The sequence below is a fragment of the Labrus mixtus genome, chromosome 11 (genome assembly GCF_963584025.1).
Source record: "Labrus mixtus chromosome 11, fLabMix1.1, whole genome shotgun sequence".
Lineage (NCBI taxonomy): Eukaryota > Metazoa > Chordata > Actinopteri > Labriformes > Labridae > Labrus > Labrus mixtus.
Window position 1 is genome coordinate 19,274,237 of NC_083622.1, and position 21,569 is coordinate 19,295,805.

The 21,569-nt window shown below is 40.3% G+C and overlaps 1 protein-coding gene across 2 annotated transcripts; it reads right to left on the reverse strand.

Moving 5' to 3' along the window:
- Positions 1–714: 714 nt before the first annotated feature.
- Positions 715–20,476, reverse strand: epb41l4b (erythrocyte membrane protein band 4.1 like 4B). Of its 2 annotated transcripts, XM_061050585.1 has the most exons (23): positions 19,583–20,476; positions 16,469–16,573; positions 16,341–16,383; positions 15,720–15,798; positions 15,387–15,431; positions 13,761–13,813; positions 12,792–12,912; positions 12,029–12,116; positions 11,858–11,946; positions 10,951–11,020; positions 10,680–10,849; positions 9,880–9,989; positions 9,158–9,191; positions 8,654–8,687; positions 8,438–8,541; positions 6,138–6,280; positions 5,235–5,356; positions 5,023–5,136; positions 4,887–4,942; positions 4,643–4,795; positions 4,374–4,494; positions 4,066–4,199; positions 715–2,736 (listed from the first exon to the last, which is right to left on the reverse strand). In XM_061050585.1, the coding sequence occupies exons 1-23, from the start codon at positions 19,862–19,864 to the stop codon at positions 2,673–2,675; spliced, it is 2,334 nt and encodes a 777-aa protein (XP_060906568.1). In that variant the 5' UTR covers positions 19,865–20,476; the 3' UTR covers positions 715–2,672. The 2 variants fall into 2 exon arrangements, with proteins under 2 accessions (XP_060906568.1, XP_060906569.1); XM_061050586.1 differs by lacking the exon at positions 4,066–4,199.
- Positions 20,477–21,569: the final 1,093 nt, after the last annotated feature.

The window sequence follows — 21,569 nt, forward strand, 5'->3', positions numbered from 1 at the left end:
ACACACACACACATGCTATAGCAAAGAAGCTATTGTCACTCAGACACACTAAACACATTATCTGAGAGGATAGCCCTTTTTTTTCAACAGGCTGAAAAAGTGAAGAATGGAGAGTGCAGGAAGGGGGAAGAGAGACGGAAGGCACACAAAACCATGGCAGACCCCCTCAGGGCAGATTTGGCATTGTGTAATACAATCTTGTGCACCCCACCCAACTAGATCCCTTTTAAATGCACTCACTCATTCTCCTTCACATAAAAACACAGTCTAAATCAGCATAGCAATACCATTTAATACCCATACAACAAAGCCCTAAATACTTGTTTTTTTCCCCCTCTTAAATCTTAATCACTTTAATTTTTCAAGATTTCCGTAAAAAAATATATTCATTTTTAACTAGTTACATACAATTTGACTCCACATAGTTTTGAAAGACGATATTTCCCCTTGTGTCCGACAGAACTGCAACCTTGTTGGCCTAGTTTAAATAGTTTAAGTTTTTAGATTACAATTGCCTCTTAAGTTTTAGAGTGTAGGCTACAACAGTTTTTGGGAATTAGGAGTGGCAGTAAATACAAATAATTTCCTCCTTAAATACAAACCAGTGCTTATTTGTGATGGTCTGAAACTTAAAAGAGGAGAAGTGAGGTCAGAAAAAAGGGAAAATTATATATTTTTGTCCAGTTTGCCCAATGTATTGTTTTTTTTGACTCATGCCTCATGACATCATTTCATGTTTTTATGCAAGATTTAAAGCAATAACAAATAATATACACCAAAAGAGCAACCTCAAAATCAGGTCTGTCAAAGGAGCAATAGATGATAGATGACAGCCAAGATGTCAAGTTAGAAGAAATAAAACATTGTCTCCTTAGAATGAAGAATTAATTTCCAGTGTAAAAAAAAACATTTACTTGAACCTGCATTATAACAGTGGTTAAATATATCAGGCACAATTGTTTGTATCTTAAATACAACCTTACCTAGGGTTGTTTATCTTGTTAGAACTTTAACTAACAGTGATGAAATCTTCATTTCGTAGTGCTTAGTTTAAACGTAGTGAGCAGTCTGAATGCTAAACAGATGCATCATTTTTAAATTCGTATCCACTCCAAAATGTATGTAAGGAATTATTTAGATTAGTAGATATAGAAGGTTAATTTTTGCTTCCATTGAGATTTTAAGATTAACATTTGTGATCAGTTGAAAAATTACAAGGCAGAGGTTGCAGGATCCAGGTCAAAGAGATTTGTTTTTGCTTTTTGAAGCTGGACTAAATGAGTCAGCCCCTTTTCCAGCCAGTCCCTTTCTATATTTTCCCTTGTTCTACGAATAGTAGGTGATGCTTTAAAAGTCATTTGCAGCCTTCATTTTGGAGCCTCTTTCTGCACTTAATCTGCAATCTTAAAGATTAATTATCTCATGTAAAGGTGTTCGTTGAAGGACACAACAAAGGGGGAATTACAGTCTTACTCACTACACTGTACCTGGGAGGTGTGTAGAGACAGATAACTCAGTAACATCTTTTATAACTACATTCTCTCACAGGGTGGGAGAGGCTTACACACACACTTACCACTCAGGCACGCAGGGCGAGGCTAATCCACATTCCACTGTCAGCGCAGACACCAAAGATGCTGCCGTAGTTGTCAAACAGATGATGAGGCTTTTATTATGACCCAACCAGGGGCAGGAAAAACACAGTCAACACATACAGAACAGCAGCATAACACACACTGCATCAGGTGTGGTTGTGCTAAAACATGAGCTGAAATAAAGCTGTTAAAGAAGCAGGGTTATGAATAAAACAAAAGCTTTTGTTCCAAAAACATGACTTCTGAGATTGGTTGTGCATTAGGCTTATGATGAAAAAAACGGTGTGCAAAAAAATAGCTAAAGTGATCCATGATCTGACAACAGGATCAATGTGTTCACCTGCAACAGGAGCTGTGGCTGCAGATTTGTCTCCTTCTAGTGGCTGGATTGAGTCTGTAACTACCATAGACTGTAAATATTGTAGTCACGCAGAGTTCACATTCAATTTACTCTCTTCATTAAATGTATTAAAACTCCTTTGCTGAAAAGTTTACGGCCTCTCAAAATGGATCTATGGCATGAGGAAGCTATTTTGTCAGCTTATTAATTACAACGTCTACTTACATTTTGAACAAACTGTCTTGAAAGTTAAAAATACTTTTACTTCAGCCCGTTTTTTTTTTTCAATGTAGAGATCAATGCTTCAACAGTCACTGTCTGAACACAGTTTAGCTTAGACACAGTGTTGATTAACTTAAATGGTTATTCATAACCCCAAAGAAAATCAGATAAATATTTTATCATGTAACATATTTATCATGCAGGCAGCACCAGTCACATCTGTACCTTATCTGTAAAGTGTGTGAGTCAGTCAATTAGCCATTTAAGTCCATCTGTTTCATCTCCATTATAGTTTTAACAGTTTCAGTTTAAATATAAAGAAATGTCCTTCTGAATAGCAATTGAGCAAATATAACAATTGCCTTTATGCAAATATATATTTATAGCTGCAGGGTGTTCTATGTAAATATACAAATGTTGATTAGAGGCAACAACTTTGAGTCTTCCGTTTCCTTATTTATCACCGGATCAGGCTGTGCCTGGCAAAGATGTCAAAGGGGTCAACGATCAATGGCTCAGAGCTCTGTCATCAGGAGGGCTCTTAGTATCTTCTCTCTGTCCAATCTCATCTCCTCTCCACTGTAAACAGAAAGATCATAATCTTGTTACAGATGTTTAAGTTATAAATCTACATAAGTGCTCCTGTTTAAATGTCACAAGATAAAAAAAGTAGTCCTACTGTTTAAATGTCATTCACTATAATGTAAACGGTTTCTCTGAGAGGGAAATCCTCCTTTTCAAGGGAGAAATGGACAAAAATTCAGTTTAACTAAATGTTGGAAACAAAAATGATCACACAAAAAAGCAAAAGAGTTCAACTGTTTTAAAGAGATATATCATAAAAAAAAGGAAAATGAGAAGAAACAATGTGAAGCATAAAGGTTAGCCAAACTAAGGAGGCTAGCCAATACAAATCTGATTGAACTAAAGGCTTTTAGAAATTTACTTTGTGTTTAAATATGTTGACCATCGATTTACAGTCTATGATTTTGACCTACCACCTCAAATCATTTACAGCTTTAATCTTCTGCTGAGAGATGGCCAAGTAGGTCTATTGCTCCTCTGCTAAGCTAGGCATGTTAGCCTTTAGCAAGACTTACCTTGTGTTGGTTTTCAATATTATGGTTTGATTTGGCTATGGTCTATAGGCTACTGTGCACAAATAACATTTCTTTATGTTTTGGAGCATCAAACTTGATTTGCTAGAGGAAAGACAGGGCAGGCAAAGCACTAGATCCCCATAACAAGCAAGAGTGCTAGCTTAAGTTCACATTTTCACAAATTACACATTTTCATTAAAAAATTGTTTTTATAAATACAAGTATTTGTGTGTTAGCTTTATAGCATAGCGTAGGCCTGCACTATCCAGTTGAGATACTTAAGTTAGGCTTATCTAAAATAACAATCTAAGCGTTAGAAAAATGCCAAAAACAATAGGCTACGATTAAATCAAATGCATTTCCATTTTAAAGTTTTTAATGTTTTTCTTTGTTTATTATTCTACAGGAATGAAACTGGTTAAAATTATGGAGTAGGCAAGGTTACATGCATTTGATAGGCTTATATTAACAAATAATTGTTTTAGTATTTTTCTAAGCTCAGATGTCAAATTTGGGATAGCTTCGGCCTGTCTGACATAAAGTTCTGATCCCTCACTCTCTGTCAGACAAAAGAGGAGGACTTTAAGACATCATCAGGTGTGTGGGGTATCATAAGAGCCAATTTTTACTTTTGATAATTAATGAGATTCATAGATTATTAGAACAGCATAAAGTTAATTGATGCCAGATATCTGGTATGCATATGAACCATCAGGCTACCAGGATAGCCGAAGATACTTGCCTATTTTAAACAGTTTTTGATAGGCTAGAATAACTGTGTGACTCTGATGAAACATGGAGGGTTTACCTGTCATTTTGTTCAGCAAGGTAAGGGACCAGGTGAGGGATGGAGCTACGATAGTATGAAGGAGAGAAGTGGGGAGAGGGCAAAGGAGAGGGACAGCATGGACCACCCAGCTCCAGGGCCGGCATATTATCCGCCTGGAATACACATCAATGTACACACATACAGACACACATCCCTTTTGTGTAGTTACAGGTGATGCTTAAAGACTAATCTGATGTAAAGTAAGTAAAGCGTTGTGCATAAAAATATACATGCATTTAAAAAAAAATGTTTTAAAGTGTGTAGGCATGAAATACAGTGTGTGTTACCTGTGGGTATATTGATGGCTGGATCTGTTTGTCCAATGAGCTTGTAGACCCTGACTTCACTGTACTCTGGGAAGAGATGGCTGCAAGTGCTTCTGGGAGATTATCCTCATCTTCATGGTTACTGATGAGCATCAAATTTAGAGAGAATGAGTCTCACATGAGCTGCAGACTGTTGTGAGAAAAATGTCAGAATGGAGATAGCATTTCTTTTGCATGAAAGATTTATGTCCAAAGTGCAATATCAGTCATCATAGGTGGTGTGTACTTACAAGCTGAACTGTCTGACCAGTCGTTTTCGGCGGGCGGTGCTTGTGTTGGACTTTGACTGTTGTGTCTCTGAGGTGAGGTTTCGGTCATGCCGATGTGGTGTTTTGTCTGCAGTCAAACTGGATGCAGCCGAGTCTTGGGACGAGCTCTGATATCTGAAGACAAGAGTTTAAAAAGAGCATTTAGTTTTAATAAGCACGAATAGAGACTTGAGTAAAAAGGTGTAGATATGATGAGAAAACTGGCCTGTCATTCAGGGTCTGGTTTGAGTTCTTGCCTCTAGGGGTCGTTGGTGCTTCCTTCTGCATCACGTAGGAGAGAAGGACATTGCTTTTAGCTACTCTGCAGAAGGATTAGAGTTAGATGAAAGTTTGTTACTCACCCTGAAAGCTGCCTCCATCTGGGCCTTAAGGATGTTACACTTAAGATGGTCAGGGTGTATCGCCGGAGATGCAGGTGGGTGCAGAGATTTTTCTGACAGCTGCTTCTCTTCTCCCTGGCAGCGGAACAGAGCAGGAAAGAAGGTTAAGAAACTGGCGCAAGTTCTTATTGTGAGCAAAATGGGAAAACAAGCATGTGGGTAAAGTGGTTGACCTTGTTGTCCATGTTGATGTGCAGTGAGGGCCACGGGGCAGAATCACTGTCTGACTCCAGAGCCTTGAGCAGAGACTGAGAGATGTCCAACTCATCTGCAGGGCAGGGAGGGGCTCGACACTCTGATACACACACATTTTCATGAGGAAAAAAAAAGGTATAGAAGAAATTGTTTCGTTTTTTAGGGAAAGCTAAACTAGTATCTACATCTTTCAACAGTCTCTATGTGTTAAATTAATAAGTAAGATTATCAACAGTTGCCTTGGTACACAAACTTAACAAAGGAGTTAAGACAGAAACAATCTCAGAAGATGAAATAAAATGGTAAAAAAGGGGTCAATCATATAAATGCCAAAAGCATAATTTTCCCATTGAACCCCAGTGGTACAGGGTCAGATCACAGGAACAGCAACAAACTCGGCAGCAGCAGTGATATTCAGATAGAATTTCTGGCTATACATATAGCTTTTCACAGATTTTACACTCCCCATTAAAAAATGACATAATTTCTGCAGCAAAATATTCATATTCATATAATCTTCCACTACATTAGGTTTATGGTCAAAGTTCTAGCAATATGTATATTTACATATCTGCCTAACCTAATTTGTCTGCATGGCTAGATATGCCTGGGATCAGAGAAAGGAAACAATCTGGTGAAATATAAAAGAAACTTCCAAGATGACAAGATAGTAGGTTTGTTAGATTCCTAACAGATCTATCTAAATCAACTTGTGTAAGAGTAAAATGAGACCTTGACTCGATGTAAAATCTTTCTTTAAAGTGGGAAATAAAAGTTTTTGTGTGATTTGCTAACCAGCATACAGCTACAAACATGTCAAGTGCATCAGTGTACTATAGAGTCATATCACAGATCTGCAGACAGACACTGAGAGTACTCACTGTTCTTATGCGTGTGCGTGTGGCAGAGCGTGTCCTGGGTGTGTGTGTGGCGGCGGTGATGGTGGTGGATCTTGCTGGAATACGAAGTCTCATTCTCCTCGACACTGAACTGATGGTCTGAAGCAGGACCACTCAAAGGGAAACTGAAGATGGCATGTGATCAAAACAAATACCCTTCAACAAACCTTCAACTTGAACTGTCTCTTTGTGTCATGCTCGTGTGTTCCAACTAAATCCTCTTTGACTAACGTCTAACCATTCTAACTCCTTGATTTAAGGAGCATATTCTTTGAAAATTCACTAGAAATTAATAAGAGAGAATATTACTATAAACAAATTGGGCTTAAGTTATAAAACAAATGACAGATCTTTGTTTTTTTATTTTTGCAATGAAAAATATTCAGTTTATTCACAAATTAAAATGGCAACATCCCTAGGCAAATTGTGATTCTAGTAAAGTAAAAGACAACACACACACACACACACACACACACACACACACACACAAACACACACACATTAACATAAATTACATACATTGGCCACATTGTCTGTAAACAGTTGATTCTCATATCGTAACCTGCTATAAGTTCACTCAGATTCCTTACTTTTTAAAGCACAACACCATATATGACTCTAGTCTAGTTCATGCTTCTGTTTCACACTGAACTATATGCTATACGTCTTAAAGCAGCTTAATCCCTAAACCAGCAAACAGAACATCCCTTTCACCTGCTGAGATTAACCTCATTGACACTTACAATCACTCAATTTCACCTAAATTAAAGAGATTTGGATAAATTAGTTGTCACAAACTTTCTGAGTAGTCTACATATCCAGGCACTGGAAAATAAATCACACCTACACAGAAATGTTCAAGCCAAACCAAGATAAAGTTTCTCGTGTGTTATGTTGTTTTTTAAGTGTATGTCAGTCTTACACTGTATATCTATATATGAAGGAATAAAAGAGAGTATTTGTGTTGGAGGGATGTGAAACAGGTTGAGTGGACATTCAGATACTCATTAAGGCAAAAGAAACTGACTGTGCATCACACAAAAATAAATGAGTGGGTATTTCAGAATTAGTGTTAGGATTTGACCGACTAGATTTGCGAGATAATCCGGGATAATCATGCTCCATCTTTTGGAACCAAGCCTTAAACTGGGGGGCTTTGGGGAAGTATAATGATGCCATTGTATTGGTGAGTTTGCTGTGGACTACAACTTGATCCGTTATTTAGCCCAAATTCATGTAGGTATTAGTAATTTGGAATTAACTACATGCTAAATGAGGTACTAGTAGGTCCTCTTGGCAATGTACCCATTGATGTAAAAACACATATACTTCCAGATTGCTTTAATGCCGAAGAAAATCTAAAAATGAAACTATGCTTCTATGAGAGGATCTGTAGTTATAGGGTGCAATTTTTTTCCCACCAGATGTATGGCCTTGATTCAAATGGAAAAAGTAAATAAAGTAAATCCTCGCAAGTTATTTTTTATTACATCTGTTTGTCCAGATTTGACTGAGCTATGACCCAGAGAGGGAGTGCTGAGGGTTTAGAGATCCTCAACTGCCACCATCAGCTATGGGTCACTGTGATCACCTGGGTACAGTACAATCACTAGCTACAGGTTGTTTCAGAACATTATTAAGCGTCCGTCCCTTTCATCTGATGCAGTATCTTTGCCTTACGTATCATCGTTAGTGTCCCCCCTTTAACTCTCCCTGGGTCCCACATGAAGGGAGTTTGTCTGGTGAAGGTGAACACTGAAACACATGACGAGACGTGACAAATAGACGATGACAGAGGTTATGAGGAGGATGAACAAAGTATTTTTTCTTCCTTTAAGTCCATCAGCATAGCTTCCTTTTTTGGGACACCAGTTTGTGTTAAGTCTCAGAGTTAAGAGTCTGGGTTTTGAAAACAGATTCCCAGCTCAAACAGGGGTCAGAATGCAGTCATGACCTTATCCCTGTAAACCACACTGATGGATCCTGGGAAGGTGCCGCTGGTTCGCTCGGGGGCGGGAGGATGACTGGACATGGGACCTGCTGCCTCAACAGAAGGCCTGGGTATGACAGGGAGATGAGGATCAAACACACACACACACACACACACACACACACACACACACACACACACACACACACATAGTGGTAGACAAGACACAGACACGTGAGGTGTATGAGTGATCTGACAAATGGTGAAATAATAAACAATGTTGTGGAGGAAAAAACGCAAATGAGTGTTTAAATAGAAACTTGCCCTTCTGTCGAGAAGCGGGTCTTCTTACCTGTGTGGCGGTGTGTGTCCAGAGGGCTGCAGGTACACTGGAGGTGTAAGAGCAGGGTGGGGCGGGTGCCACGACTCTTTACCAATAGGGATGTTGTGTTGGTACTGGAGGGGAGGAGAGAAGACAGATTGAAAAGCAGCTTAAATTAAATGTTGTCACAAGGCCGGAGTCAGATCAGCAGCAGCTGATATATTTGGGTTATCTGAAGTCACTCACTGGATGTAGGCTGGGTGTAGGGCTGGCGTGAGAGCTGGAAAAGAATGAGAATGATCACTAATAGCAGAACAAAAACAATAACTGTCAGCATTTCTTTAGTTTGAGCATGTTTACTGATCACCACTTCTTATTTTAGTAACAAAGGACTATTTTAGTCTTAGATGTCAGAATATCTAAGCAGTTTTTTTCTTATTATCTTTGAGTTGAAGACTAACTGGTTCAAAGCATCTTACAGTGTGCACCTTTGTTTTATCTAACAAACAAAAAAAGGAACTATTCAACAAATAAAATACCTATATAAATGAGCAGATAACTAGGGGATTCACCATGACGTGAGCAAACCTGACAACATTCATCAATATCATCAAAGTTGTGTAGCCTTTTAAAAAAAAAATAAAGGTCAAGGTAAGAGGATAAGGAATAAGGGTCAAAAAAATAATGTCAATGTTCATGTATGTACTATAGTATGTATAGTTGTGGGTGTTTTGTGTGTTTTTGTTATACCTGATATGTGATGGCTTTGCTGGTGAACGGGCATCTGAAAGAACAAGACGCAATATTAGTTCGAGACGAGCAGAGAAAAGGAAACCGCTTTGTCTGTTTATCTTGATCTGCTTTTTTTTTTATTGAGTGTCCAGCTGTTTTTTTTAAAAACCAGTCTTTGGATTCTCATTTTTCCCCAGCCCTTGAATCTTCATTCATTTCTTTATAGCAGGGCTCAAAGACAAAACCGTCAAGACAAATAGAAGGTGTGTGGACGTCAGCACTAACAGCCCTGAAGTAAATACAGTCTACAGTCTGCACTTGATCATTCATGTATAATAGAGAGAAAGAGGCTTGTGGGCTTGTGAAGCTGCTGTGGATCACAGAGGGTGGCAAGTGTGGAGGAGTGACGAGTGCTGCAGGTGCCTCTGACAAAGTAGAAGGGTGACACTTAAGTGAAACAACCGGGCACTTTATTTTTTAAAGAAAAATAGCTTTTTTGAATTTCCTGAACCTGTTGAACCATCCTTTATTTTGAGATATTTCTCGATAAAAACTGTTAGAAAAGGCTGTCAATTTTACAGGCTCTTCTTCATTTACAATTAAAATGATTTGCTCAACAGCCACTTTGGACTAAAAATGTGTTATTAATTAGAATGCATTAAAACGGTAAGTGACCTTCATGATATAACACACCCAGGTGCATGAACAGGTGCTGTTGCCAGCGTGGTGATAAGACTCACCTTTGCCCAGCGACTGGGTGCGGGAGGGATATCTTTTGCTCGGCCGTCTCTCAAACGTGCTGGCTCTCCTCAGTCTGCCTCCATGAGTGGCCTGATACTCTGTCTTACCACTGAGAAATAAACACACATCCGAAGGTGAAAGGGTTATTGTACTTTGAGCACAATACACTATGACCTCAGGTAAATTTTACATGTCAAAATCAGAGCAGTCATAGTTTACTGCAGGGTAAAAATATATATGTTTAAAAATAAATGAGCCCACACCTGAAGCTAAAAAAATACCAAAAAACGTGAATAAAGTTGTTAAAAAACAAGTCAGGAATATTTGAAATAATTATTCCACTTCCAGGAAAGTGGCACTGGTGTATTTTTAATACAATAATATATTACACTTTACAGCTGTTCCAGTTTTTACTCAGAGCACCTGTAGTATTTAATCCACCAACTTGAATGTAAAACAGACTTCACACTGCTTTTGCTCAGCTGCTCCGACAAATGACAAGAAGTGCCGGTCAGGTGTAAGACTTTCTTTGACCGTCTCTAATAATTGTCAGAAGAAAACAAACAATATGAAGGGGATATTTCAGTCGCCTTAGGAACAGATTCATGTAACCATGGATACACTGTATCCATAGATACAAAGGTTTTATGTGACACACTTTCCCCCTGTGCTAGTATCAGTCCTGGCCCCATCTACCTGAGCGAGCAAACTACTTTTATACTTCTTCAGCACATTTTCAGCACTCAATAACACACAATAAAGTATAAGGAGCAGGTGTTGGTCTGTTTAAGTGCTCTACCTGAATCGGAAACGTGACCCGAGCCGTGTGAAATCGCTGTGGCCGGCCTTGCCTGTGGTTGGTTGACGCAGCCGGAAGAACGCGTGGCTCTCCACCGCACACTTCCACAGGTGTTTACAGCTCTTGGCACTGGCCAGCTGAAACACAAACGTGTGCTCCTGCTCACGACCCTGTGAGGTCAGGAAACAACCTGTTAGCCACCTGATGTGTGTGTTTGTGTGCATGGGCTTCTTTTCAGTCAAAGATGAGCCTGTGAGAGGATAGGACAAACCTGATCATCATCCTCCACCACGACCAACGTGAGTCGACTCTTTTTAAAGTCCAGCAGAGTGATTTTGGGCCTGAAACACACACAGAGACACACAAATCAAAGATCCTTTACGCCTCAAAGTCTGACCGATATTTCATTGTACTCCCAACCTTGTCTACCTACATCAGACATAGACATACAGTAAGACCTCTTCCTTCAATTGTTCAAAAGTAGTCAGCAATTTATGGTTTTATTGATGAGTGGATGAACTACAAAATGTTAAACTAATTCATTTTCACTGCTGTTAACACTGAAAGGTCAGGAGCCAGATGGCATGATGCATTTTGACAATTCAGTATTTGTTTTAAATGTTAAAATAAGGATATTGTAAATGTTAGTGTTAACTGTTTCATGTTATGTGTTTGAGACATAAAACAATTATTATTTAGGTAGTGCCACAAAAATTAAATGTCAAGGAATTCAAAAAAGATTTGAGAGGATTTATTTTGAATTACAATACTTAAAGACTGATTTTAATCTACAATGACAAAAGTTGCTTGTTTTTAGGTCCTCTTAATGATAGGCCTTTTCTATAGTTCTAGAGATCCATGAAAAATGTTGAAGACACATCCTGCCTTGGAGGAGGGTATGAAAATTGTTGCGTCCGAAGAATATCTTCAACAAAAGTGTTATGCCCCTCCCCTATGATGCACATGGCCCACGAGCTAGCTAGCAGGGTCATCTCTGTTTATATGTAACAATATGCTAACATTCAATACAGGTTAATTCATCTGAAATCAGGATTCACAAGTCATTCCCTAACTGCCATTTTTAAAGACACATGTTAAAATGCACTTTACTATTTGTTTTAACTCAGCTTTTAAAGGTTCTCACTTAAGGAAGCTTTAGATCAGAGATGAGTTCTTACCAAAAGAAAAGGCCGATTTTGTTGGAGCCTTCAAACACTAAGATGCCAGTAGGAGTGAGACCAAGTGCGTATTCTCCTCCATCTCTGCCCTGAAAACACAGCGCACATCTTTAGAGACACACTCTCTAACACACCTGTAACACAGTGACACTTCTTAAAAATGAAACACACCTTTACAAAGTGCATATCTACTCCGTAAAGCTCCAGCCACTTGCACTTGTTGAGAAACGAGATCTCTGCTTGCGATGGACTTTGTCCCCTGTGAATGTAAAAATAAGACACCACGATGAGTTTTCACAACGCCGACATCACTCCCTCCCTCACCTCGTCACTGACACTGTGACAAAGAAATGTATCATAAACGACACTTCATGACCTCTGCTGGTACAAGGTGTTAGCTCTAAGGGACATGCTGAGAGTATAACCTTCCCTGACTCAGACTTCTTGTGTGTAAGGATGACTCTGCATGTAGCATGGCTCCATCAATGTGTCGCTCAGTCAGCCCAGTGGAGCGCAGCATATGTGAATGTAATCTAATCCGAGATGGGAGCAATCAGACTGGGTTAAATACTGCTCCGAATCAATCAAGACCCTCCAGGGATTAATCCCTTAATCCTTCATACAGGCCAGTGAGAGAGAGGCAGAGGAGGAGGAGGCAGGAAGGGAGGGAGAGTGAAATTTAGACGCCCTCATCAGGGAGGACGCTGGCGTGGGAAGTAAGCAGCAGAATGACTCTCTCCCTGCTCTGTGCTCTGCTTTTTTGCCCCAGTATTTTCATCCACTGAGGCGATCAACCTGCCATAGGTCAAATCGCTGCTGGACGCCCACCATGAAGTATCAAAATGTTAACATGTTTTTTTCTGTTTTATTGGTCTAATTTCTGAAATCAGAAATGTAGCCTGACAATATAATTCATGACAACTTACAAACTTACCTGAGGTCCAACCACCTGCCGAAGATGGCTGCCTCCATGGCCTCGCTTTGTTTGGGAGAGAAGCGAAACTCTGACACCAGCACAGGAGAGTGTTCCAAGGGGTCACAGTCTCCCAGCTCACCTGAAAATGGAACAAGAAGTTCACAAAAACGGATACAAACAAGTAACAGATGGGTAGCGCCAAACAGAAGTCTATATAGTCTACAACATGAACTTGGTTTAAAGATGAAATGACACAATCTCCATTTAAATAATCCAAATCACATCATTAATACTGGTAGCTTTCTTAGGAATTAAAGATGCTGTGTAACTGTCATGCTTTGAAATTTGGACTGTACATTTCTCCCTTACATTTCTTGCTGTAACACGACCATTTGCTATAGTGCAGTAGTTTTCACTTGCAGCAATCATATGAACATGCTATAGCATTTTACATAAAAGAAACTGTAGCTAATCCACTGCAATCATTTCATTGGTTTTACTTAAAAGCAACAGTTTCTTGTGTTGGTGCATCCCAGGACACTTTGACATCTAAGATTTGAGGTTCGGCTACAGACAAGCAACCTTTTCAATGCGCTAAATCGACCCTGCATCCTTCTTAGCTCTGTCGTCATCCATTTGTGTTTGATTTCAGATCAAACTCTTTTGTACCATTTGGTCAAAAAAAAGCCTACACTCTGAGAAAGAGCTCTGAAACAAGTCTCTGCTCCCAACTGCTTTACCAGCGCATGTCAAATTTCATAATAAATAAATAATCAGAATGTATAAAAGTTTTAGATTTCAATTCTTCAAGTCAAAATTCACACCACAGCGTAATGAATGTTGATTAATACCCTCTCGGTACATCAAAATTTAATCAAAATGCTTTGGAACAGTTCACAGTGATGTGAAAGATGCATGATTCATAGGCATTAGTGAAAAACAAAATGAAATAAGTAAATATAAATGAGTGAAATGAACTCTACTTACTTTGTAAACAATATGCTGCCAGCTCAACTGAGTGATCATACGGACATTTCAGCCTGATCAAAGAAAAAGAGACACAGGTGGTGAGCTGCATTCATAAACGTGTTGGAAAGGCATAAAAGTATCTGAATGCCCTACACTGTGCATGTGTGTGTGTGTGTGTGTGTGTGTGTGTGTGTGTGTGTGTGTGTGTGTGTGTGTGCGCGTGTGTGCGTGTGTGCGTGTGTGTGCGCGTGTGTGTGTGCGTGTGTGTGTGTGTCAAGGAGGAGAGGAGCAACCCTTTTCCTAAAATAAGCAACCCTCTCCTGTTCCTGATCTTGAGCTTTATAATAGAGCTGGACTCTGGGGATCCATGGCCCAGATAAAGCCGGGAGGAGGGAGTGGGGTAACATGCTGTCTGTGTGTGTGTGTGTGTGTGTGTGTGTGTGTGTGTGTGTGTGTGTGTGTGTGTGTGTGTGTTTGTGTGCACACAGGTTTGTGTTTATGTGCGTGAAAAAGCATGCTCCACTGTACAGAAGTCCCCAGAAAAACTGTAATGTAGGTGACCTGTGTGGAAAATACCACAGGTATGTGTGTGACTATAGTTGGTTTGACTCTACCTGGGAGATCTGGAAGACTTCATAGATTAGGGGAGCACTTCTCTCACACTCATGGGGAGATCATTTTTGAAACTGCATGTGGATGTTTTATTCTTTTCCAGTTAGGTTATGTCAAGGTCAAATTAAAGCATTTTTGCCACAGCTTGATGGCATTAAATATTTTTCTCCTAAAACCTATCTTTAGCATTCTATTTACACTTTCACTTTCACAAGACTTACAGGTATAAGTAATTATTTACTTTTTACGTAAGCAAGCAGTCTGAGACTCTTTGTCTCCATGATGAATTATTAATAGCAATAATGCAACATCAGTGTTTTTTTTCCATTTTCTCTTTTTGTTTGGACCAGTAAATCTTGATTATTCGTGAGGAATGGCCTTACTTGTTTATTAGATCCAGGAACTATGTTGACAAAAGCACCTCGTGCTATTTGTCAGACATTCTGATGTAATGCTTTGTTAACCCTTCCTCTCTTGTTTATTTCTTTCTTGAATCCTTTTAGCTTCCTGCCTGCATTTTCTCTCTTTCATTCACATTCACACCCAGCATACCTAACATATCTCTCCTTTATCAAGGGGCTCATGATCAGCTCAGGTGACACATCTTCTTCCAGGCCTCCATTAAAACCTGTACCTGATCTGTTTATTACCTACTTTCTCCAAAGAGCCTCGAGTCTCCTCTCCCTCATCAATAAATTCTTAGTTTTAACTTCTGAAAACAAGATCACCCTAATGTCTGTCCAGTGAGCTTTAAACCAGTTATATTAGCTAAGCACAAAGATTAGAAACAGAGATTAGGCTCTTTACAAAAGCTCATAATGAAATGACAGACAGTTGACTTAATGTAACACAGAAACTTTTCCATTTTTAAGCCTCTGTTTTTGAGGAACTGAAAGGAATTTTGTAACATAAATTAGAGAAATGCTAGCTGTTTCTTCTTCTTACCAGTCTGTTAAAAAAAGGTAAGCTATTCTTTACTGTATGTTTTTATGTGTCAGATTAAAGTGCATTAAAATCGATAAAGGAACTTACTTTCCAGACAGAATATCTTGTCGAAGCTGCAACACAAACAGATACCTGTTGGTGTGAGGGAAAAAAGGGTGAGAGGCTGAACATGGACATAAATCAATTCAAGTATCACTGGCCTACCCTCCTCTCTAACACATCATTTGTTTTAACAAGTCTCTGTCCGTTCGGCCTTGATTTGAATCTGCCCACAGCAGCAAAGTAATTAGCCCAACATCCCCCTTGGACCTCTGCATGGGTCCCTGGAGAAAACTGTGTGTTTTACTCTGTGTGTGTGTGTGTGTGTGTGTGTGTGTGTGTGTGTGTGTGTGTATGTGTGTGCATGTTTGAGATTTTTACCTTGTAAATTCCTCTCGCAGGTTATTTGGCTCTGAAGAGTAAAATTTCACTCTAAAGAACAGTCTGTATGGAGGCCCATCTGAAATAAAGAAATATGGGGAGATAGATGGGGAGAAGTGTAAAAAAACAAGTTAGTCAGTCAATAAGACATGAAATGATTAGGAAGTATATTATCAAAATCAATCAGATCAAACCTAATTTGATTATTTTATCCACTTTATATTAGTTTTTCTTTTACCATCTCTGGCCACCAGGTCATTTGACTTATTCAACCACATTTTTGTACCCTTCTTTTTTATGCTGCTTTTCTGTTTCACTTCTACATGAATCAGCCTTTTCTTTTAGAGAATTTCTCACAATGAAAAAAGGAACAGCGGACAAGTAGAACATCATTAACCCATCTATTCATGCCCCCTGTTAGGAGCTGGTGAGCAAACAAGGCTTCGGCTCCTAATGCACGTGCTAATTACCATGTCAACAGTGGATAATGCAACACCTGATCCCCACTCACCTGCTTCTACATGCACTTACTGCATGCATATACAGCATGCTGCTGATTTTCCAGCACACACAACACAACACAATAATGGCTCACTTTGAAAACAGGTGGCATGGCCTTACCTCGGATCTGTTTCTTTATAAGCTTGGTCATGTCCAGCCAATGCTGAAAGAGAGAAAGAAAAACATAAGGTGAAAATGAGAGATCACATTAAGGTCTAATACGACAGAATTAAGATCTTGTTACTCACCGAGACTTGTTCTGTGTCCATGAACTGCAACCCAAAGTAGTCCGTCTCAACCAGATCTATGTGATACATGATCTGGTCAAAAAGGTCCTGGCCTTTACACTTACTCTGCAAAAGAACAAATAAAAGACCAAAAGCTTGAGCTGGTTGTTTGTTTATATAAATCTATCTTCCATGGTTACCAGAGCCAGACAGAAATATCAGTTTCCTGATATCAGTACGCCTATCACAGATATATTTATGTTAGCATATATCTTTGGAGATATGTGCCGATGTGAAAACTTTTTCCCCCATAAGGAATAATGCAGAATGTTTGGGGTGACTTATTGAGTGAGAAATATTGTCATTACACAGTTTTTTCCATTTGAGCACACGCCAACTCACAAGCTTAAAGTACTCTCTGTGGAGCACATGTCACAGAGCATCACAGCTAAGCAGATTAATGGATTCCCTAGAACTAGTTGACAGCATATAATAATTTCAAATACTCTTCGATACGTTTTAAGAAAGCAGCCTTCTGAGGACCTTTTCAAAGTCATATCAGTGTAAAACCCACCAAGAAAATCTATTTTCATTCAAGCTCATGAACTCCTTGTAGGCCTTTTCACACATGCCCTCCTGAAAATTTCAAGAGAGTTTCAGGAGGGCCTGCTGCTGAAATCCTCATGACTTGCTCTTTCACAAGTCTGTCAAAGCCAGGATATAAGGTTAAAAGGACGATGCAGAAGTCACAGTGTGACAATAACAATATATCAAGGATGGGAAATGAAACCACGGTACATTTTTCCTGGATATTACCTGCTGCATTCATTCAGTTCACTCCAACTTCTTTCAGTGTGGCTGGTAGTAAAAAGTCCATATACCAATAAATGGACTGAAACCTTGAAGCTCAATCCAGGAAAATTTAGATAAATACTCAGGAGTTTTGTGCGAAAGTGCTTAAATCAGCTGCCAGATCTCCTGTAGGTGTATAAATCCCTCTAAATTCTTTTCAGACTAAAAATTGGCAAACTTTGTCAGGCTTTAGGGTTGAAGATGAGAATTGATCTCTTTAAATTAATTGAATCTGTAAACCAGTCAGGTGGATCCTGGATGTACCATCAAATTAGCCATGAAAACAAATCACAAGCAGACTTGTTGTCCAAAACCAAAAGCAAAATGATTTGAGGTGGATGTGAAAGTATTTGTTTGTGTGATTGTGGGTGTACATCTTGGTCATAATGAGAAGAAACAACCCGTAAGGTAAAGGCCATCATTCAAGCTTTTGGCAATAACAGACACACAACCAAGAACTTGAGTCACGGCACTAAAGCAGAACGGCAGTAGCAACATTTTGTTCCAAACTCGAGCAGACACGAGCAGATCATTCTCATTTGCCCTTTGTGAAGACCTCACCCCGGTCTGACCCATATAACACACAGTGGGTGTGTAGAATGATAACAACATTGTACTTTAGCTCCTGATAGCCCGCCTAAACTTGTGTAAAAAAAAACTATGAGGAAATCAGTGGTATTAAGTGACTGGAGACAGAAGGAAAACAAAAAAAAAAAAACAACAGAATGCGCTTGCTCATTCTGCAGCAGGCTGATTGAAATCATTGCCAGTATCACAAACAGAGAGTTGATATTTAACTGTTCCCCTTTCCTTTCTTGTGTTTTGGCTTCACTCAGCCTCAAGTGACAGACTAATGAGCTCTTATAGTTGAGTTTCAGCTCTTTTCACTGCACCTGACATGAACAAACTTGTTCCTACACACCTGTGACTAAGCCGGCCAGCTTGACAAGCTCTTTGTCGTTTCATTATTGAAACGGCAACACCTCAGAAGACGCTGTGGCTTTTTGTTATTGCTGTAATCTCCCTGTAGGTAGGTAAGAGACACACTCTCTACCCTGAGAACACTATACACTCAGGCCGGAGGTGACGCATGCATGCTACAGCTTTGGTGACACACACAACCTTCAAAATGACAACCTTTTTATGAGAAGCCACTTACGCACGAATGCCCACACACTCGCTAATCAGCCCACCTGCCCCCTCGCACACTCGTGGCGCTCGTTTGTGACACAGTGTCCCCACAGTGGAAAAATCTGATCTGGGAGTTAGGGAATTCAGGGAGACAGAGGGAGATGGATGGGAGAAAGAAAGAAAAAAAAAAGGAGGAGGAGAATGTCGAAGGAGGAAGATGAGAAGGCAGAGTGTGAAAGAGTTAGATGATGAGCAAGGGGAGCAGGCCACAGAGGGGGTGTGAAAGAAGATTAGGAGTGGAGTAAGAGGGGGGGAGAGATTGCTGGCAGAGGATCAGATACAGTAAAATAGAGAGTGAAAGAAAAAAAGTGAGAGGGAGATGCTGTGGGAGAGCAAACACGAGGGTGCAGCTTCAGGTCTGTCTTCCCGGTACTCAGATTTCCCTGCAGTCAGAATGGGGAAGTAATGTGACGGATTGGCTGATCATAACGCCATCTGGAGCTGCACCTCTTACTGTACCGGAAGAGACCCACTCGCCAACACACACTAATGCAATATAGGCCACCATGGCACAACTTTTTAACCTTATCTGTGTGACATCTTATCTGCTGACAAATGCAATTCAGACACACTTTTTTTTGCTGAATTAAAGTTGAGATGTTACTTCTAGAGATCTGTATCACTGATTATTTTTTTAGCCAAGCCTAATCAGAGGTCCTGAAGTTTCTTAATTTATTTGCAATCAAACCACAACTCCAAAATTAAAAGGAGACATGCAGAAAATCTTCACATTTCAGGGGCAAGAAGGAGCTATTTTAACTGCAGTAGTGATCGAAAAAAGTACTCCCTTACATGTACCCACTTCAGGATGCAACTCAACTTTTACTATCCTTAAAATGTAGTTGTTAGAATTCAGATTGAAAAGGGAAATAAAATGGGGAAGTATGGCAAATTAAATTCCAGCAGCAGTAATCCTGTCTCATTTACTTGCGCGGGACCACCAGAAACCCCTGTGATGTCACTAAAGGGGTCTCGGGGCCACACTTGGGCACACACTGACCTAGACTACCACCTATAGTCCTGCTCCATGCACTCTGTTTACACACTGTGCCGGTCAGTGTAAACACACCGGACAGGCTTCAGCGCACTCACAGGCAAATCCACATTGACATCCGATCCGTCCAGCAGCAGCACGCGGCAGGTGATGGTGGTCCTCGCGGTCCCTGCTGCCGGGATGTGGACCGACGCCCCCCCTGTCACCACGGCGGGCGCGTGAACGACCTGCTGCTGATGGGCCAGGAGCAGAGGGTTCCCGGTCACCCCTCCTGCTCCACCTCCTTCTCCAATCCCTTTGCCGTCCCGTTCGTCCCTCTCTCTAGTCTGAAAGCGGCTCCGGGAACGGCGGCTAAACGTCCGGCGCAGAAAGCCCATCATCTTCCTGATCCACAAGGCGAGGAGGTCCGCGTTGTGTCCGTGAAAGCGGCTCCGTACAACAGCCTGTGAAGCCGGGGTCCTGATCCTGCTGCTGCGGCCGCCTCCTCCCCCTCGTCCTCCACAGGGCGAGGAGTCTCTCAGCTGGCTCGGAGGACACTTCAGGGCTCCGATCGCTCCTCAGGCTGGGTGTCGGCAACAGCGGGGGCACTCCGGCCGCATACTAATGAAACTAAAACAAATCGACCACCGTGAAGCCAACCAGTTGATTTCTGATCATTGAGCCGCGGTGTGGACGACAGGACTGTTACGGAAATACAAGCAGCCCTCCTCCTCCTCCCCCTGTCCTGTCCTCTCCCATGCACCTGCCTCCTGCTCTGCTCGCTGTTGCGACTCTAAAATCCCGGAGAAATCCCGGACGACGCTCCGCAGCAGGAGCTCCAGAATCACACAGGTCCGGGGAGGGAGGAGGAAAGTCTTGACACCTCTGGACCCCGGCCGGACCTCCGTGGTGGTTGTTTTTTTGGGTTGTTTTTTTTCCACACTGGGCAAACCGAAACTAGACTACCTCTCAGGTAAAAAGTCAACCAACGAAACTGGGCAAACAGAGTGAACTGCGCCTGCGTAAACAGCGCAGAACAAACTTCTGGTCCTCACTGAAAAAAAAAACGACCCATCAGAGACTGACAAGCAGCGCCACCTGTCTGTCACGGGCCCGTCAGCCGTGGGAATGTTTCATGGCAGATTAGTGGTTCCCAAGTGGTCCAAGGTGCCCCAAGGCCCGTTGAATTATTTGTTTTAGTTTATACAGTGCTTTGTATTTGGTGTCTTTTATATTGTAAGCTTTTTTTTATGTGTCTTAACTGGAGTCTATTCCCCAAACACCCCTTCATGACTCATTTAAAAAATGAATAATCTTTACACTGAAATGTATTTTTCTAGCTTTTCAGTGATATTTTGAACATCATCTTCACAAGCTGAAAGAGGTAGCCTTCAATTGTGCCCCGAAACATATCTTAGTTTTTTATTGCATTGGCTACATCTTTTAGTAAATATAGAAATAGGCCAGCAAATTAAAAAAAATGTTGTAGTTGTTTAATTGACTCCACATTTTTACATCCTGAAATTCAGAATCAGTTCTGTAGATCTGAATGAAAAAATAGCCTATGTGCAAACTGATAACGTAATCATACAGGGGAATGAATGAGTTCAGCCAAAAAAAGTTTCTCTCACATAATAATCAAAAATAAACTACTCAATATATATATATATATTTTTTTATCTCTAAAATAAATGTACATGAATTGTTTCTCTAAAGTACATAATGAACAACATTTATATTCACAGTACAACATATTATAACACAGGATCTTAGCAGATCATAAAGTTGCCAAGATACTTAAACCCTCACTGCAATATTGCTTTGGTAGAGTGTCTTCCTCTAAGTTAACATTTGATAGTTTGGGTTGATTTATGTTACTGAGATAGTGTCACTGGTATGTTGCCAGCTTTAGAGGCACTCAGCTAAAGGTTAAATCAGCAGACTACTCTCACTTCAGTGAGCAGCCTCACTCTGCAGGAAAGTGTGAAAGGGGCTTGTTTTGCCTCTAGGACAGCAAAGACTCTTAAAATAAAGTGACAAATACCCGTTTAATGATCTAATTTATAACGTTTACCATCAGAGGAAATGACACAAGCAGACACATCA